The sequence below is a fragment of the Ruditapes philippinarum genome, unplaced genomic scaffold, assembly GCF_026571515.1.
Source record: "Ruditapes philippinarum isolate M1 unplaced genomic scaffold, ASM2657151v2 ctg1949_1_1_1_1, whole genome shotgun sequence".
In the NCBI taxonomy this organism is placed as follows: domain Eukaryota; kingdom Metazoa; phylum Mollusca; class Bivalvia; order Venerida; family Veneridae; genus Ruditapes; species Ruditapes philippinarum.
In genome coordinates this window covers 130,030-152,117 of record NW_026860101.1, presented here as the reverse complement: position 1 = coordinate 152,117, position 22,088 = coordinate 130,030, and the positions used below count along the sequence as shown (strand labels likewise).

General features: G+C 33.0%; 1 protein-coding gene across 1 annotated transcript in view; it reads left to right on the top strand.

Annotated features, from left to right (window-relative positions):
* Positions 1-22,088, top strand: part of LOC132758902 (uncharacterized) — a 132,052-nt gene that overhangs the window by 84,100 nt on the left and 25,864 nt on the right. The window contains exons 10-17 of the mRNA XM_060750611.1: positions 16,249-16,379; positions 17,026-17,284; positions 17,892-18,041; positions 18,824-19,109; positions 19,386-19,642; positions 19,896-20,041; positions 20,461-20,713; positions 21,225-21,409. Of these exons, the coding sequence (XP_060606594.1) occupies positions 16,249-16,379; positions 17,026-17,284; positions 17,892-18,041; positions 18,824-19,109; positions 19,386-19,642; positions 19,896-20,041; positions 20,461-20,713; positions 21,225-21,409 (1,667 nt within the window). The remainder of the gene's footprint in view (positions 1-16,248; positions 16,380-17,025; positions 17,285-17,891; positions 18,042-18,823; positions 19,110-19,385; positions 19,643-19,895; positions 20,042-20,460; positions 20,714-21,224; positions 21,410-22,088) is intronic.

Sequence of the window (22,088 nt, the reverse complement as noted above, 5' to 3'; positions counted from 1 at the left end):
GTTTATGATATATAGACTTTCTATATTTATATGTTTTCTTATTGACAGCAAAATTGGTTGCTATGGCTGCAGTTTCGTTCAAGGAAACATTAGGATATATATTAGTTCACTTTGTTTGTTTGATGTATCAGTGTTAATATTTGGTGATAGGCACGTATTCCATGGAAACAATATGTTAACTGGCACGTAAATTATATGATGCCAGGAACTAGTTAAGATAAAATATATACACCCTAGGTAATTTATATGATAGTATAGGTAATAAATCAAAAACATGAAATATAAACATTGAATATCAAGTTAACTGATATCAAATAAACTATACAATCCTGGGAAGAAGCAACTGTCTATATTTTGTTACTGGGTAAAAGTACGAGTTCAGATACATTACAAAATACAAGTATTCAAATTTCTGAACAATATAAATGTAAAAATGAAAAAAAAAATACAATTAAATGCATTCGTTTATAATTTATTTAAATATTTGGGACATATTTTTAATTAATTCACATATTTAGGACATATTTTCTAGTCACAAACATTATGTATCAAATAAATACCTTCTATACTTTAGTTGTGCCCAGTTCAAAGAAAGCGTGCTCTCATTTTACATTTCCGTAGCCACCTATGTACCTATAGTTAGGCCGGAAAGAAGTAAGGAAGACGAACAACGCCGCCAAATCTATATCCGTCCGCGATCACCGGGGGTATTGTAATAGAAATACAATTAATGATGATATTTGTGTTAATGATGATAATGTTATACAATTTACATATTGTAAGTGAACTATCTAGTTTGAAAAGTAACTGCAGCCATAGAAACTTATTCTTCTGTTATTGAGAATACATGTGAAGACAGGTTTCAATCTAACATCAGACATGGTCACACCCTTTAGGGACACTTTCACAACAGATCTATTAGCAGTAACAATACGACCTTAATATACTATACTTTATAAAGGTTGTTACCTATAAGATAAAATTGCTTCACAGTTAAATAGATTACGTGAAGCGGACGAGTGGATGTTACTAATTGATATATCAGACGACGTTAACAGGCACGAGTTACAACATACTACGTGAAAGTAATAGAAGTAATTTAGCAGAAAGATTATTTTGCTCTCCTGTACATTTATCTTTTAAATTACCAAAACGTGAACATGTAACTGACTATCTATAAGTAACTGATTATCTGTCAATTTTATGGAGAATACCGCGGAATAACTACCAAAACAAAATTCAGTAAATTGTCTTTATTTTCTTCAAATAGCTAATATTTAATTATTTATAAAACTATATTTATTAATTGTAAATTATCGGGAACTGAAACAAAAGTAACATAAATGAATATACTTGTAGGTATTAAGCGAAAAACATGTACATGCAATGTCATTATTGCACTGTTGTGTCTTTCCCTTATCGACGGTCTTTAAAGTAATTTGGAAGTGAGAAAAGATTTGTTTCCTAGAATGACGTCTGCTACTTGAAGTTTGTCATTTTAGCCGCGTCATGACAAAACCAACATAATGCGTTTGCGACCAGCATGGATCCAGACCAGCCTGCGCATCCGCGCAGTCTGATCAGGATCCGTGCTGTTCGCTTACCAACTCTATTACAAGAAGACAAACTGATAGCGAACAGCATGTTTGCTGATCAGACTGCGCGGATGCGCAGGCTGGTCTGGATCCATGCTGGTCGCAAACCCATTATGTTGGTTTTGTCATGACGCGGCTCATTTTATTTAAGTTCCTGGTAAGTTGTATGATATCAACTCACATAATTATATGAAATAAAAACTTGAGAAAACCATGTTTACAAGAGGTTTTGTGTCATGATAATTTTACTTAAATATGGTTAGTGTTAGTCTGATATTGTATAGAAGATATACTTTATGATTTTATAACTCAGTGGTTTTGATTATCAGACTAAAGAAAACATAAAAGGCAGATATAAACATTTTATGGATTCATAATATCTTGTTCAGTGTTTGAAGTCCTCACGTGATATATATATATAATTATTTAATGAACTATACCAGTTTTATATCTACCTTTAATTTGAAATACTGAATGGTCAGGGGAAACAATATACGGACTGGGTAATGTTCCCTTGCTTTAAAACAAAATGTGTACACCGTTAGCTATGTATAATTAGTGTATCATCAATCGACGGTAACGTTGTGTTTTTCTACTGTAGAAGAGGCTACTGTTAGTAATTTAGCATACCTATAATTCACTATACTCGTCAAAGGTGGTTTAACACAACGTTAAGGATTTAGTCAATAATCCTAAAAAATAATTGTTTTCTTTGAAGGGAAGACTAAAGGTGAACGTTAAATTTTCAAAGAAAGTTTTCGACTCATTGGCACAGACTTCTTAAAGTTGAAATACTTCTTTCGGATGCTATAATCTGTTACGAATTTCAAGATGTTTCAAGTTGTGGGTAAATTTATTTTCGTACCCATTTCGGTAATGGAACAGTGCCGTGTCTTACGTGAAACCAACTTTGAGAAATATTTCGAGGGAACTTTTCGTTCAGAAATTTCGAAATTAATCTGACTAAAAGGATTAACAGTTTCTGTTTAAATGATTCACTAATATCACTTCAAAATGACGAGTCTTAATGAAGATAGTTATTCGTTTTCGTATAATGCCTATCTATATGTGGGACATTTTGAAAAGCCGGTGGCTTTGGTTTCGGCTGCATTTAGCGGCCCGCGTCGTGGTAGTTTAAACGATCACGTGGGATGCTTGTCAGCTATAATGATGTTTCGATTAAATGTCCACCGCCCAATCAATCTGAAGAAATTTGATGTTCATACACCCGACAAAGATGATAGAAATACGAAATATTCCGGGTGCCCGCCTGCCAGTCACAGACAAGCAGTTGGAATCATAGACCCGATGTTTCAACGACAAACACAATGTTCATCTAAAACGTCACAACTCCATGATAATAACGGTAATCAAATAGACTGTTGCCGATATACGTGTGATAATAAAAACCTTTTCCAAAAAGCTTCAAATGTTGAAATTATTTCTGAAAGAACTTCACGTTATTTAGATAACAATGCATCTGTTATTTCTGGCAAGACGTCATGTACAGAAAGGCATCCTTTCGATGCCGGATCATGTCCTTATGACACTTTTCATAAACAGGACTTGGCTTGTTTAGAACATGTAACAGAAAGAAACACGTTATTTTGTAACGTTTCGAGACAAGAACTGTTCTCGGAGAAGGAGTGTCAGTACAAAAACGTTACATATTTGGCAAACAGTTGTAAAGTAAATGACAGGGAATTTAGTGATGAAAATGTTCTAGTTGGAGGTAGTGGCTGTCAGTGTGCAAACAATTCATGTAGGAAACATGATTACAAGAAATGTCAACGTTTGTCTGAGTGTGTAAGTTATACAATTATACCATGTTATGTTATAAATGTAAAATAATAAGGAATTAAAACCATTATTTATAGGTAGGCATCTTTCATTAGCTTTCTAATTTGTCAACGGCTTGGCTCTTAGTGTATCTCTCAATGTGATGTTCTGTTTCATTCGTGTTAATTTTAGTGTAACATATTTGTTGCATGAATGTAGTGTTGGTCTGTTAGAGTGTAACATAAATATAGTGTTAGTCTGTAAGAATGTAACATCAATGTAGTATTAATCTGTTTCAGTGTAACATCAATCTAGTGTAGGTCTGTTTAAGTGTAACATCAATACATTGTTAGTATGTTACAGTGTAACATAAATGTAGTGCTGATCTGTTAGAATGTAACATCAATGTAATGTAACAGGGTAACATCAATGTAATGTAACAGGGTAACATCAGTGTAATGTAACAGGGTAACATCAGTGTAATGTAATGTAACAGGGTAACATCAGTGTAATGTAACAGGGTAACACAGTAACAGGGTAACATCAGTGTAATGTAACAGGGTAACATCAGTGTAATGTAACAGGGTAACATCAGTGTAATGTAACAGGGTAACATCAGTGTAATGTAACAGGGTAACATCAGTGTAATGTAACAGGGTAACATCAGTGTAATGTAACAGGGTAACATCAGTGTAATGTAACAGGGTAACATCAGTGTAATGTAACAGGGTAACATCAGTGTAATGTAACAGGGTAACATCAGTGTAATGTAACAGGGTAACATCAGTGTAATGTAACAGGGTAACATCAGTGTAATGTAACAGGGTAACATCAGTGTAATGTAACAGGGTAACATCAGTGTAATGTAACAGGGTAACATCAGTGTAATGTAACAGGGTAACATCAGTGTAATGTAACAGGGTAACATCAGTGTAATGTAACAGGGTAACATCAGTGTAATGTAACAGGGTAACATCAGTGTAATGTAACAGGGTAACATCAGTGTAATGTAACAGGGTAACATCAATGTAATGTAACAGGGTAACATCAATGTAATGTAACAGGGTAACATCAATGTAATGTAACAGGGTAACATCAATGTAATGTAACAGGGTAACATCAATGTAATGTAACAGGGTAACATCAGTGTAATGTAACAGGGTAACATCAGTGTAATGTAACAGGGTAACATCAGTGTAATGTAACAGGGTAACATCAATGTAATGTAACAGGGTAACATCAGTGTAATGTAACAGGGTAACATCAGTGTAATGTAACAGGGTAACATCAGTGTAATGTAACAGGGTAACATCAATGTAATGTAACAGGGTAACATCAATGTAATGTAACAGGGTAACATCAGTGTAATGTAACAGGGTAACATCAATGTAATATAACAGGGTAACATCAATGTAATGTAACAGGGTAACATCAATGTAATGTAACAGGGTAACATCAGTGTAATGTAACAGGGTAACATCAGTGTAATGTAACAGGGTAACATCAGTGTAATGTAACAGGGTAACATCAATGTAATGTAACAGGGTAACATCAATGTAATGTAACAGGGTAACATCAATGTAATGTAACAGGGTAACATCAGTGTAATGTAACAGGGTAACATCAATGTAATATAACAGGGTAACATCAATGTAATGTAACAGGGTAACATCAATGTAATGTAACAGGGTAACATCAGTGTAATGTAACAGGGTAACATCAATGTTGGATCGTTTAATCATCGTAGTGTTTGTGTTTTACATCAATGTAGTGTTAGAGTCTTATCATGCCACAAAAAGACAATGATATTAGAATCGTTTATTTTGAATCAATTATATTGTTTCCGAAACATATTTTGAATTGTGTACTTTATAATTTGCACAATATAACCGTGCTTTAGGGGTGTGTTGGACCGTATTTGGTACAAAAACGAATATGGTACAAATGTACCATATTCGGTCGAATATGGTACAAATGTACCATATTCGGACCGAATATGGTACAATTTTCGACCGAATATGGTACAAACATTGTACCATATTCGGTTGGAATAAAATGAAAATGGCCTACGTATATGGTACATAAATTATGTATTTCTTAATAAATGAAATAGTCTGCCGATGTGTAAACTTTTTTTCAAACTCAAATACATTGTATTAACCTAATATTGGAAGTGACAAAAGTATCATCATCATCATCATCATCATCATCGTCGTCGTCGTCGTCGTAGTCGTCGTCGTCGTCGTCGTAACTAGCAGTAACAGAAACAGCTTACCTAACCACACTTTACATGGATTTTGCTGGTTGTGTAACTGTTTCGCCGGCTAGCTCAGTCGGTTGCGCGTCAGATTGGCCACGCAGGCGGCCTGGGTTCGATTCCCGGGCGGGCCAGATACTTTCGTGGAGATTGGTCACGAAATGATTTCTACGGCCATTCTTCCCCTACCGCTGTTTCAAGTAGGGCAGTTGTCAATTACTGGCGAATGTATCTGCTTAGTACTGGTTACTAAGTACTAGTACTCTAAGACTAGAGACGTGCTTGCTCCAGGTAACTCTGTAAATGTTTGAGGATTATCGCATTTTGGTTATGTTCATAGAGTGTGAACTTGTAAGGGTAAAGGTAGGCGAGCAAATCCATGAAGCGCGCCAGCGCTTCTTGGAAAATTTGATCGTTTAATACCCCTCGGTATTAATGCTTATATTTTAATACATTTTAATAATAATTGGTAGGTTTTGTCCAGATATGATTGCTTTAAGCAAACGTCGTTGCAGGAATGTCGACGTCGCATTCGATTGGTCGAATGACGTCGCGTCAGCCATATTAATGATTTCGTGCATTGTTTGGGTCAAATCTAAAAACTTCTGACAAGAAGATATTGCATGAGAAAATCCGAAAAATTAACAAGAAATTGGGCCGAAAAAATAACTAACGAAAATTCATATTTCATGCATTTGCAGTTGTTTTACGATGGCATTTCTTCGATATAATTCAATATCCTTTGGTCAGTAGTTTTAGATTGACCCAAACAATTCACAAGATCATTAATAGCAATTTTCAAATTTTTAAAACTTTTTTTTTTCGAAAGTGTATTTTTCACCAAAATCCGATTTAAGAGATTTTTTGAGCTCTTTTAAATGAATATATCTCTCCAAAAATAAGGATGTTTGACTGGCTGCTGACAGGTGTGACTGTATTCCTAAACATTAGGCGAAAAGAAAAAAATTGTCTTGTTCCGGTGACCCGACCCTACCTATTTTTTTCGCCCGACCCTAAACTTTTTTTTTATTTGAATACGAAAAATTGGTCCGATTTTTTACTCAATATTCAAGAGAATTGTAAAGAACGTTTTTTTAAAAGCGTTCATGTAAACATTCTAAAAATAAAACAAAACTTAATAATTTTAGTTTAAGTTTTGAATCTATAATATGTTGTCTTGATTAAGGGAAAGTAAATTTTGAAAATAGAAATACATTGTATGTGTCAATTATTTGAATTTGAAACATTGGATATTCAATCTTTTTTTGGTTGGTAAGCAGATGTGTGCGTTAGAGTGTTGGTTATTTTCTGGAACAGGAGTTGTTTAGCTTTAATATAATGAACTATAAAACCCAAAACCATTTGTTTTAAAGACTGAAATAGCCAGTATGGTTTGCTTTTGCGGGGTTTAGGGGAATCTTTTGGGTTTATATATCAAGATTAATGTACAGACATTACGGGTGAAAAAATACAGTAACCCGGTTTTTGGAAAAACCTTTATGTTTTTTTTTGTGATTTGATTTATGTTTTTTTCTCCCCGGAAATTTTTTGTAAATTTGCTAAATTTAAGGTAATTTTTACGAAGCACTTTTGGGGATTTTTTTGGCTGCTACTAAAATGAATGATATATTATTTTAAATGTCTGGTCCAAAATCCTACATTTTGGTTTAAAATTTTAAAAATGCGTTCTATGTTTTTCAATAACTTTGAAAAACCTTTCTAACCAATAAATAAAAAAAAGGTAAAAATTTTTGTTGAATTTTCTTGAAAAACAAATTAAAAATAAAAATTTTAAAATAATATGGATTTTGATGATGACAAAAAAATTTGTGATGATGATGATGGTAAAAAAAATTGTGATGATGATGGTGGTGGTGATGATGATGACAGTGGTTATGATGATTGGGGTTTTGATGATTGAGGTGATGATGATGATGATAATGATGATGATGATGATGATAACAAACGTTTTGGGATGATGATGACAGCGATGTTTATCGGACGATGATGATGGTTATAATGATGATGATAAGATTTTAGATGATTGATGACGGCGATGTTTATCGGCCCGACGATGATGATAATGATGATGATGATGATAACAAAATATTTGTGATGATGATGATGGCGATGTTTATTGGCCGATGATGATGATGATATTCTCATCGTCGTCATCATCATCACAACATCCTCATTATCGACCGAAAACATCGCTGTCATTATCATCACAAAAAAAACTTTTTGTGATCACCATTACGATCATGATAGTGGATATGATGATGTTGGTTTTGATGGTGATGATGATGGTGGTGTTGGTGAAGATAACAACGATGATGATCATTGGGGTGTTGATAATTGATGTGATGATGATGATGATGATGATGATGATGATGATGATGATAACAAACGTATTTTGATGATTATGACAGCGATGTTTATCGGTCGATGATGATTATTATAATGATGATGATTATGATGACAAATGTGTTTTGATGATGCTGACGGCGATTTTTATCGGTAGATTATGATGATGATGATGTGCTGACCGTCGTTATCACCATTACAAAACTTTTGTCGTCATCATCATCACCATCGACCGAAAAACATCGCAGTTATCATCATCACATTTTTGTGATCTTCATTACGATGATGATAATGGTGATGATGATGATGGTGTTGATGATGATGATGACCTTGATGATTGTGGTGATAATGATGGTGATGATGATGACAATGATGATAAAAAGTTTGTGATGATGATGATTACGGTAATTTTTGATCGTCGTCATCAATCATCAAAACTTTTGTCATCAATCAATGACGATGATGATGATAATGGCGTTAATGGTGACGATGATGATGATGGTGTTAATGGTGACGATGATGATGTAATTTGATGATGATGACAATGGTGATGATGATTGGGGTTTGATGATTGTGATGATTGATAACTGCGATGTTTATCGGCCGATGATAATGATTATTAAATGATGATGATGAAAAAAGTTTTTTATTATTTTGAACGCCAATGATTACCGGCCGCCGATTGATGATAATTAATGATGATGATGATGATGCTGATGATGATGATGATGACGATGATGATTATTTTCATGATGGTATTGATGACGTTGATGCAAATTGTAGTTATGAATGATGATGATGATGATGATGATGATGATGATGATGATGAACGATGATGATGATGACGATGACGATGATGATGGTGATGATGATGATTGATGATGATGATGATGATGATGATGATAGAATGACGATGATGAACTATTTTTCATGAATGGTATTGATGACGTTTGATGCAAATTGTAGTTATGATGACGATGATGATGATGGTGATGATGATGATGATGAGTGATGATGATATGATGATGATGATGGTGATGATGATGAGATAACGATGATGATGATGATGATGATGACGATGATGAGTGTGTACCATATTCGGAACGAATGTGGTAAATTTTTCATTCCGAATATGGTACAAGTTTGTACCATATTTGGTCAGGCATTTTACCCCAAAACTGCAGATACGTATATGGTACACATTAGACAGTTGTACCATATTCGGCCGAATATGGTACAAATTTGTACCATATTCGTTTTTGTACCAAATACGGTCCGACAGGGGTGCGTTAATCTTATTTACAAGTACTTATATGGTGGATATGTACTATTTAGGTGTGTGTTTGACGATTTCCATTATATATAAATGAGTAAAAACAATATATGTGTCAATGCCATGAATATATGAATATCAGCACAGCAGTGGGCATATATTCCGAATGTTGATGATATATTGTGTTTTATCTTAGCGAATATATACAATGTAATTATAGTTGGTGACTAAAGTGTGGTGACTAAACACAACACATGTTATAAAACCTATAACAGTTGTCACTTTAGATTATATAATACTGTTAAGATAGAAGATATAGAGATTATTGGAACCTGTAGTATCTGGAATGATGACGAAGCTTAATATAGTTTTATTTTTTGCATTCTCAAACCTTTTTTTATATTCTTTAATTACAAAATAATAAATCGTGGTTTCTCAGAAATAAAAAAAGACAACAAAACATAGAATATTGTTATTTGAACAAAACAGAATAGAATAGAAACTTTATTTTATACTTTTTATAAAGTACATCATCATAATACACTAAAGCATTCAATTAAGAGGTGTAAGGGAAATCAATGGAAATAAATTGTTAATCTTCTTTGATCTCTGTTAATGCCCCTGTCCCCTTTTCATGTTGTGTTGTTTTTCTGCTAGGCCTCCTTGTCGGTAGTGTTTTGTGAAGTCTCATTCCAAAGGAGGGTTTTCCTTTAAAATGCCATCCCTTAAATTTTTTTGGATTCTTTGTTTTTTAATATTTTAATGAAAAATATTTTAACCTATACTCGACTGGTAAATTTTAACTCCCTGTTCAGCATTGAAACCGAATGAAATTGTTTTCTTTAAACAACTTAAACAGGAAAGTAATTACTACTGGCTTTTATGGGAAAGCTATTAAAATGTTCTATAAGAAAATTTATCTATGACAACCTGTATTATAAGATTGATGATAGTAGCACGTTATTCACGTGCTTTACTGAGGTGTCTACTGGAGATAGATAAATGTTGACAGAAATATGACTATCTTATAATGAATATGCTTCTGGATGTATGTATGGTTTATGTACTGTTTACGCTGAATAGATTAAAGGTTTTACTTGTAACTCTTCCAGTTGATATCAATTGGCGTGAGTCTTCTCCAAGGTTTATGATTCAAAAATACGATACGATACGATACGAGTATTCATTGAATTATGAATAGCTCTCATTTATGGGGGCTGATTTTTGGTAACTTTGCGGCGTTGCGCAACTGTTCCTCTTGCCGTTTCTGGTCTTAGCCCGAAGCCACGCCAAAACGGCTGTTGTCGTGCGGAGCCGATGTCGGGCCCTGTATCAAATAAGCAATCCTTCGATTTGAAAAAACCGAGCGACAAAATGGGACATCGCGACAACAACGATGGTGCCCGACAATGGCGGAACGAAAGCGTCGTTTGGCTGTGTACAAATTCAGAGATCGTGGATTCAAACCCTATTGTGGTCACTATCAAACAATTGGTACTAGTCATTTCCGGAAAGCGACCTTGAAAATGGTTGAAATAAACTACAATCTTTTCTCTCACAATCGTGTTTAAATAAACGATGTTTAGACCAAAAACGTGATAATTATCATTAGCTATTCAATGATCTAATTAGCAGATAGTGAATTACTAAAGTCATATTTTCAGTGCCGATTTTTTTTCATTCAGAACCTATAAAATGACATACATAAGTGATATTTATGTCTTGTATTGATGTGTTATATAAACAGAGAGAGGTTAGAGATTTATTACTAGTGTAATTATGTTTGTTACATCACGATGTGTATACGACATATCTAATTTGTCAACTTATTCCACAAACATCACATATAATTAACAGAATTATCTTATCCTGGTGGCATCCTTTACTTGATACATGTGATAAAATATAACTGTTTATGTTGTTTTCATAAGTATTATCATTTGTGACGTTTTAGTATTACACTATAACACTGCACGTTTGTAACGGTAATTTTCATTGGATAGTGATGACGTCATTTATTATCTACACAAAGCTGAAAAATTATGTATTATTTTTTATTTAAAATAAAGTAAACAATATGCATGGATTAATATACTGAATCTGTTGGGAAATCAGAGAGTCTTCAAACAAATTCGGTAATAGACGAAAAAGGTGCCTTCAGTGTAATTGTTTTGTGCACTTTTTTTTGAAGAAAATCCATTCAATATTAGAAAAGAAATATTGATGAAATTTCTGCCAGAATCAGTGCTGTCTTACATAATTTTCCTTCTGGAAAAACTTTGTCGAATTGCTCTGTAGGTAGACCTACTCAAACTAGTTTGAAATACTGAGGTGTTTCTGGTGAAAGAAAATGTTTATGCTTGTTGTTCAATATGAATCTTTTTGATTTATAGATATATAACATATGCACCATTTATATACTCATTTAAAGGTATTTATCGTAAATATTGAATATATCTGCGATCAAAGTGAGAATTATTCTATATTTCCATTCTTAAAAATATTTTAGTTCATTTCTCTCAGTGAGATATTTTTCATATTCACCATCGCAAGCAAATTATCTTTATATGTCTCTCTATATATAATATTGTCTTGATGAATTCGACGAATAGCCCAGTTGTTCCCTCTTACATTCATATTTTAAAGTACAAAAACTAACCATCACTTGCATCGCTTAACTGCCTATTAAATACTTTTGTATTGAAGGCTTTAAGAATTTATCTGTATGATTTATGCATTAATTGTTTCTATAAGTTGATGCAATAACAGGTCAAGTATGCTTATTTTATATAATCAGCGCTCGTATTACACTAGCTGAGTACGCTATCAGGCCGAATAGCTAAGCTAGAAAATGTTTGTTTTGGAAGTAATTTACAAGCTTTTAAGTGTTTACCATTAAACAGAAAACCATATGTCCAGTAATACCAAAGTGTTAATGTCTTGTTATCAGTGAAGAGAGATCAGTTTGGATTGATTCTTTTTTTCTGTAGGAGGGAATTTATCAATTTTGTAAGTTTAACAATTTTTAAGTTATAAAATGCTACACGTTTAAATAATAGTTATATCATATCATGACAAAGTGCATGAAAAGAATTGTTATGAAACTTAGCAGTGATAGTACTGGCTAAATGACAACTCAGATATTTAGCTGCTGTACGTCAGTGTTTCCTTAGACAATAATGTTCGTTACGTATTTTGTTTTTGTTTGACTGTTTACGTCTGTGTTATATGTGTTTAATATAAGTACATTTTACCAGTACAACAATAATTATAGATAAGATAAAGCGGGATACCGCATACCTCCAGATTTCAGCAAAGCATACCATTGTCATTAAAAAAATATCCCTTAGCTGATGTTGTAATATGTATAGATATATTAAACATTGACTAAACATTTAAAAATGGGGCGTTTAAAGTTTCAGAATCTTGGTGAAAATCAGGATTTTAAAGTTTTATAGACGCCATGATGTGCACTTGAAGTAATTTACGAACTTTTCTTTCATCATCTTATAATTAGTTCTGCTGTCTTTTATTTTGCACCGCAATGCTACTGTTTGATTTATTTTGTAAAGTGTGAGCGACACGCGCGAACTACTTAAATGAATGAAGTAAAGGCATTATATTCTCAAGTACTAGGTCTTGATACAGATGTTTCCGCTGCCTTCAAGCTTTATTTAGACATTAAGACCTGTCAGAAACTGCTAGTACCAAAATATAACAAAAGTACTTGTTCAATTTTAGCACACTTATATATGTTTATAGACTCGTATTTATTGTAAGTTACATAAAAACAACTTTATAACACCTTGAAGTTATATTGCTTGTTAACATGTGAACAATTAACGGTAATGATAAAAAAACTAATTGTGAAAATAAAGTACAAAGATGAACTCACGTTCACTAATAATACCTGCTGTACATACATGTATCAATATTTTAATAAAATTTATTGTTCATTTTCTGTAAAATACAGAGACTTTTAAAGTTGCGATATCATAAAGTCTTGTGTTGTTGTTGTTGTTGTTGTTGGTTTATCAAATTCGTTTTGACAAAATAAGATTTTTGGGTATTTGAAATTCTAACAATGCGAAATCGTGAAAAATGTCAATTTAGGTTTTCCGTAATAAAAATGCAGGTAATAGGTAAATATTTTGCACCAGAGTTATAATTCTACTTGACTTTTCAATAGTTGTGCAATTAAAGTTAAATATTCTTTGTATCGAATATGTCTGGTTTTGGAAATATTGTACAGAAAAAGAAAATGTTCTCGTTTATATGTAACAGGGAGTTGCATTTAATGTGTAGGAGTGATAAAAAAAACGCTTTATCAGTTAAAACACGGAAAAAAATCTTAATTACGGAACAATCCCGAGAATGTAGAAAATGTGTACTTCAAATGGATGCTATAAATTAGTTACTGTGATTTAAAGGTTTAATATAAAGATAACCTTAACAACGTTGTCGCCTTCAGATAAACCCCTTATTGTAAAGAACGAGTTGTAAATCCATGTTTAAATTTACATTTCTCATTGATTATCAAGCAAACTTAAGATCAAATCAATGTCATTAACATCATATTTTATATTCAACAAATACACGTGCAAGGGTTTAAGCAAATAATAAAACTCTGCCGTGTAGCTAAAGTATAGATGTACAATGACAATAAGTCTTTTCCGACTTCCTTCGTTATATAAATGATAATAGTGTTGAGCCGTTATATGAATGATAATGATATCAAGCTCTTATATAAAATGATGATGTTGACGAGGCCTTATATAAATAAAAATGATGTTGAGTGGTTATATAAACGATAATAATGACAATCCGTTTAGTGTTCATAAGAAACAAAATCCCCACCCATATATACAACACTAACCACATAAACATAACCCCCACCTATATACACAACACCAAACACATAAACATAATCCCAACTCATATACACAACATCAATCACATAAACAAAATCCCCACCCATAAACACAACACTAACCACATAAACATAATCCCCACCCATAAACACAGCGCCAACCACATAAACATAACCCCAGCTCATATACACAACATCAATCACATAAACATAATCCCCACCCATAAACACAGCGCCAACCACATAAACATAATCCCAACTCATATACACAACATCAATCACATAAACATAATCCCCACCCAAATACACATTACCAATCACATAAACATAATCCCCACACATATACACAACACCAACCACATAAACACAATCCCCACACATATACCCCACACATATACACAACATCAATCAAATAAACATAATCCCCACACATATACACAACATCAATCACATAAACATAATCCCCACACATATACACAACATCAATCACATAAACATAATCCCCACACTTATACACACCACTAACCACATAAACTTAAGCCCCACCTATAAACACAGCACCAACCACATAAACTTTAGCCCCACCTATATTCACCACCCATACACACAAGCCGCATATTTATACTAACACAAGTGTCACCTTTATAATTTACCCTCGCCCTGTACATGTATCCTACCTCATTCATATATTCATTTATTTTCATGATCTTAAGTTTTCTATAGACGAATAAACCTTTTTATAGTTAAACGGTCGTTTTACAGAGCCCAGAAGGAAATAATAGTTTTTCACTACACTGAAGTGTTTTCATAGAAAGACAGACAGACATACAGATAGATATACATTTATAATTTTCAGAAAGACAAACGTGACTGCCAGTTTATTTAGATTGATCTATACCTGCAATAAATATTAAATAAAGATTTGAAAATGATCGATAATACGAAATGACAGGACGCATAGCGACTTTCATTGTTAACATTAATTTGCATATGTACATTTGATGTTATATATGTTAGCAAAAAAATGACCATGAAAATGTATATCACAGCAAAACACATTATAAATACACTTTTCTGAATCAAGATATAACTTATAAGTTTTAGAAGTCTTGGCTCTTTCTCATCCAACAGATTTAATAGGTTATTTTCTTGTTACGGTTTAAATTCATGTCTACGTAACTGCAATACCTAATTAAACATGTATATATATACATGTATATATATACAGTCTTCTGTTATTTCATGGTTTGCCATTCAAACTATTATGGTCAACATTGATAAATTTATAAATTTAACTATCTAACTTTTTAAACTGTAGTATCGTGCAGATCATATGGTGGGAATGTTGTGTACATGTACATTTATATGCCTCACTTGCGTTTTAATCGTAAATAAATGAAGTAAGAAAAAAGTACGGTGATTGTGTAATGATAAAGAATCGTCAGTGTCATTGACTGTATATTATCATTTGTTTCATCTAATTGATAGAGATGACTCTACCATGTATACTATAATGTAATTGTCAATTAACTTACATAAACTTACAATGTGATATGTGAATAAACCGTTTCAAATGGTAATGAAAATATATCTGGATTATTAAATATAGAATTTTACACTTTGTATTCATTGAATTCATTTACTTTTATTTCTTTCTTTCTTCCCGACTGTTCATGGATATAATTATTTTGTATCGAGCGAATCACCATGTACAAATATTTTGGATTTACTTGAAACGGACGAATCCCGAGTGAAAATACGACTTATTTGATAAGAGAAGATAACAGGTTTCCATGTGGATATAAATTAAAGAGTTCCTGGTTACTTTATCAGTGAATGTACACCCTTGAAATATTTCATTAACTCTTTCGTCGATATCAGAACCTGGTTTGAAGGTCATTGTATAAATGATTTATTTGTGGTTTTTATATTGAATTGTATTCGTTCAGCGTTATACTGGACACATTTGATTGATGAAGTTTTCTACGAAGTGTTTAAATGTAAGATTAAGACAGTAATTAACAATTACCAGTTCAGTGTGTTAGATTAATCAAACTTTTTTATAATATAAAACATTCTATAGACGTGTTGTTGTTTTTATTAATTGTAGCTCCAGGAATTAATTTTGTCTGGCGAACTGCCATGTTCAAAAGAAGAAGCTGCAACATTGGCGGGTATCCAACTTCATTTAGAGGAGGCGTGGCCTGAAAATGAGATGACCAATCATAATGGGCCTTACAGGTTTATTATAGAAACATTCTACTTAATTAGTATAGTAATATTTATGTCTTTAAAATATATTTAATAATTAGTTGTCATTTAATTAACAAATTTATACATCAATTATTTATAGTATAAGTAAAACTTGTTTGACCAATAAGATTGTTGGGAATTTTATAATCTGAAAATCTTGATTTTAACAAATGAAGTGTATGTTAGAGTGGTTCTAAATCGGATAACACACTGATCAGTTGACTGCTCTTCTTATTACCTTCTATTTACTTAATTATACACATTTACGTCTTTATCTGATATAGAACTGTCGTATATATCTCATATAGAGTTGTCGTTTATCATCAATTAAACAGCTCGTAAACATTATTCTAAGAATTTTATAGTGACCTATTCTATATTGTATGTATCGTGTTTGAAGTATTTTAGTGTTTAACCTTCTTGATGATTAAACGAGATTATAAACATTCCGATAGTTTATATAAATTATATGTTTATAGCGAGGCTTTGATTAACAGCCCGTTTCATTATAACGAGACTTGATGTTTTATCAAAACAAATGACTTAATTTGTTATCCTGCCTTTTAAATAAATTACTTAACCAATTTATTGATAGTTTTTTTATATACTAGTAAGGTTTTTATTTTATATATAGACTTGTCGATAAAAAGATGACAGACCAGGCCAGGAAGAGTTCCAGCAATGAAGAAAAACAGGAAAACCTTAGGAAAAAGAAAGAGTTGATCCGAAACAATAAAGCAAGGGGGATCACTCTAAGTAGACGGAAGGGGAGACTTGTCCGGCAATTATCATGTATGAGTGACAATGAGCCTGATAGCCAAGTCGAGATTGATTTAACAAAATATCTACCACCGCATTATACGACTTCCAAAAAAGTGAAAAACCTTATCGAAGTAAGAAACCATTTAGTAATTTTGTAATAGTATTTTATCGTTACATACAGCTGATTCCAAAATTTTCAACGTCACATTGTGTGCTTGCCCAAGTTAACAACGTCACATTGTGTGCTTGTCCAAGTTAACATCGTCACATTATGTGCTTGTCCAAGTTAACAACGTCACATTATGTGCTTGCCCAAAATAACAAGGCCACATTATGTGCTTGCCAAAGTTAACAACGTCACATTATGTGCTTGTCCAAGTTAACATATGTGCTTGTCCAAGTTAACAACGTCACATAATTCTCGTGCCCAAGATGCTTTCACGTTGGCGATATCTTGGTATTATATATTCAAAAATATTTATATTTATATTAGTCTCAAAAATCACCTAAATAATATTTGTAGAGTTTGATTTGACAGTACATTGTTTTAATACCTAAAGGTTAATTGCGTTTTTACAATTCTTGGTTCGTTTTTGTCGTGATGATAATATCTTTGTTATTTAGATCCTGTAACACAAATTTTTGTATGGTTTTATATAATGTTCATACCATATTGTGTAATATATTGACAAATATACAACATATATATTATAATTATTGTATGACGTTATGTTTTAGGAGAAACAGAAGAAGTTATGGCATACACCGTTTTATGACAGTGAAGTTCAACTTAAGAGTCTGTATATCAAAATATGTAAAAATCTGCCGGGATATGCCTGTAAACTTTACCATGTGAAAGAAATACTGAAAGGAAATACCCAGAAAAAGGTCAGTTTATGAGGATAAAAAAAAACTCAGATAAAGCAAACGAACATACATACAGGTGGTAATATATTGAAGAAAAAACACAGAAATCTGTCGTGCCTTAATAATCGTGATCTAGATGATTCAGATTTTTATTAATCTATATTGATACGTGCTGTCATTGAGGTGTGCTGTAACAAGCATGCACATGTAAAATGTACATATATATACAAGTACTATTACCCGGCGTATATATTTGCTGCATAAGTTACATGTACTTTAAATTATTATATTTCCTATCTTTATATGAGCCGCGTCACGACAAAACCAACATAATGGGTTTGCGACCAGCATGGACCCAGACCAGCTGCGCATCCGCGCAGTCTGATCAGGATCCATGCTGTTCGCTTACAAACCCTATAACAAATAGAAAAACTGACAGCGAACAGCATGGATCCTGATCAGACTGCGCGGATGCGCAGGCTGGTCTAGATCCATGCTGGTCGCAAACCCATTATGTTGGTTTTGTCGTGACGCGGCTCATATGTTATTGATATGACTAACACTTTATGACAGTAAATCTTTTTTTCTGAAATCAACCGTCAATAATATCATCTCTAAATTGATAAGTCATGCGAATACAGTTACATGTACTATTATTAGGTGTATCACTTCTACAAATTAAACTAAACCCGATTGATATTAATATCGTTCGACTTTTTTTTATCAAAATAATTCGTCTTTTTCCTCGCTATGTAAGTATTAGATTGTGACAACTGACTGGCAAGTTTTATTTTATATTTCAGGTCAGCCGACTCCTCGGTATTTCCAGCGAAAGAGTAATTTTGTTAGATAACAAAACAAAAATTTTAGCAAAATCTCAAAATATTTCCGATTTGGACGAGTGGCGGACCGGAAGCGGCAAAGCACAAGACGGGCTGGTTCTGGAGTTTCGTGGAACAAAAATATGGACATTATCGATGTTATCCCCTGACAGTCTAAAATCTGTCACTGCTGTATTGTGGGATGCATTAGACATGCATGGGCGGTTTTTAAATAGTACAACGTTGAGAAGAGAAAGTTTTGAATTCGGTTAGTTCCTAAATGTTTTACGTTTACTTATAAGAAATGAAGTTTATGTTGGTTTGACTTTTATTTTAGCCTGCTAGTCTTAATTAATAAGAAATATCAGATAATTTTGAACTATCATGGACAATGTTGTAAAATCAACGTCCTGATAAAAACCTGTATCTGTTCAGAATAGGTAAAAGTTTTTATACATTAATACACAATTAATATTTTTTATATATAAATACACAATTACTATCTTTTAATCAAACTGTAATCAGGCTGCGCATTTGTTTCCAGATTTTCAGCGTAAACAGTTGACATTAGCACCAGATGACGAGGGATGTTCTAAATACACGAAAGAGCTCGAGGGCCTTCAGAAGATTTTGCATTTTCCGGAAGAAGTCGCGGTCTTGTTAACGGAAGTTGAATCTCGTCTGTTTCTAAGCGTTCCACCAGCAGATTACATACGCCAAGTGACCCTTGACCTAAGTCGGGGAGCAAGTACAAACTCAAAGGTGTCAAAGGTTGAAGATCTCATCCATAGATTCAACGAGGTATTGTAATATTTCCACATACACCAAAACTCTATTACAGGCACAAAGATAGTTTTTATTGTTTGCCCAATTAACATATTTTCAATAAGTAACAATTTCTATGAAAGCCAATAATCCTTGAATATCCAAGTATGGATAAATTTTGAATACAGAAAAATGACTGCAAGTTTTGTCATAAATTTGAATTTTTGTTTTGTTTAGCAGAAACAAGTAAGTTGATATATCGTCTGATAATTTATATTTCATATTTCAGGTGAGCACGTGGATCACACAGTTGATTATCACTCAACCAACACATGATAACCGGAAGGCCGTTTTGTCGTGTATACTAAGATTACTACATTACTGTTGGTGTCTTGGAAACTTCAACTCCGCCATGGAAATTCTGGCAGGACTTAAGTAAGTATATCTATATTGTTTATTTTGTTTTGTTTTTTTTTATACCGTGCACCAACACAATTTAGGTCATATGGCGCCGAAACAGGAAAGATGATTTTGGCTAATCTAGGGTGTTACAAACTTAAAGCAACACCAGGGATCAAAACCACCTAACCTGTTGGAGTTAAGAGATGCATAGACTTCAGTTATTCGAACCGATTTAATCACCTCTTACGATCACGCAGTGATAGATAAACGGTGGATGCAATTCTGTTGCCTCAACCCTTAAAGGCAGCCCCTCAGCCACAAGAGGATAATTATATTGCTTTTCACGGGATGAGCACAGCAGTTATCTGTTTATTTTGAGAGTGAATATTTTAGTTGTTACTTCAATGAAATATTTGTTCGCATCACTTACCCTTAAACGTATTTATATACAGATCAGAAAAGCTGAAACCGTTCTGGTTGCTGTTGTCAGAGGAAGATTTATCTACCCTTCACACGCTGTCCGCCGCCATGTTTTCCCGTGAACCATCAATGGAATACAAGGACGCTGTTAGTGCAGCATTGGACATACACGAGTGCAATGTAGTTCCATACTTCGGAGGATTCTTGCGCGACATCCGGGCGGTGGTGATGTCGTCACCAAGTATTGTAGTACTGCCATCAACAGACGAAGACCACTCGTTAGAGGTAACTTTATCTTTGATTTCTTTGATCTTGATTTTAAAGAAGTTTTTTGTCAAGCATTGATGTTCAATAGTACTTAATTACGTGCTCTGTTAGTTAATTAATTATTTAAACACTGGAAAGTTACCAGAACATTTATATTGATTCAATTAAACTTGCTATCAGTTATATCAAAACTTAGATTTAAATCCAACATAGATTTTTTCTCATGTGTATGGTAGTTTTAGGGAAATAAAAACATGATTAATTCATCCGAGGTAAGTATGACTTTATAATTTTATAACTGTATGGTATAGTACATGTCGACTTATTGTGTGATTTCAGAACAGAAAAGATTGGTGTTCTTTTTTCAATCGAAATGAAGTTTTTCTTTCTGATATTTAAATTTCAAATGAAATAACACCATATATAGGAAAGAAACAAAATGAGCTTTTTACGACAGATTTTGCGCTTTTTTAAAGAATGGCATGATTTTAATTAGTATGAGTAGTAAGAATATATTGTTCGATTCCAGTTTATATCGGACTATCATGGTGAAGACCGGTTTATGACGAGAATCGGTGTGGGAGGGCTTATCAACATAGAGAAGTTAAAGAAGGCTCATGCAATATTGAGTGATATACAACTATTCCAATATCACAATAATCTCGTCGTGGAGCAGGATGAACATTCATATCTCCGGGCTTTATCTAATGAACTGTAAGTATTTAACTCCCCATTATGACTATAGCACCAATTTTATTTTCATTTCTGCGCAGATCGACTAAACTCACCAAACTATAAAAAAAGTGCTTAATATAAGCAATATGAATTTGAAATTGTTTTAAGTGAACAACTTACTTTATCGTGATCAAAGTTAGGTTAAGGCTTATAACATTTTACAATACCTATAACTATGATAAAGTTATTTGGAGATCCTGGGATGTTCTTGCATGCAAGTTACATTACCAGAATCGTTAACATACAACATAAACATTCATTGGTCTCAATTGTCGGCTTATGTAAAAATTTAGGTATATTTTATTGCTGTGCTGGAATTGTTTTAAACAAAAAGTTATTTTACTAGTTTAATTCTGTTCACTTTCAGTGAAACCTCCATTGACAATGTACTTGTTTATAAATCATTTCGAGGAAACAGACTGTTATGTAATCATAATTTCTAGCCGGAATAATAATAGCTTAACGATGAGGTAACAAATCATTAAACACGGATATAACCTGGCTTTCCTTTACCAGGCTATATCGTCGTCACAGTGGTATAGCATAGCATGATCTATTTGATTCATTATTCAATCTTACATGCTTCTTAACTCTGTTTTTTCTTATAAAACCACTGTACTTTGTCCTTCAATCTGATAATACCACTGTAATAAATGGA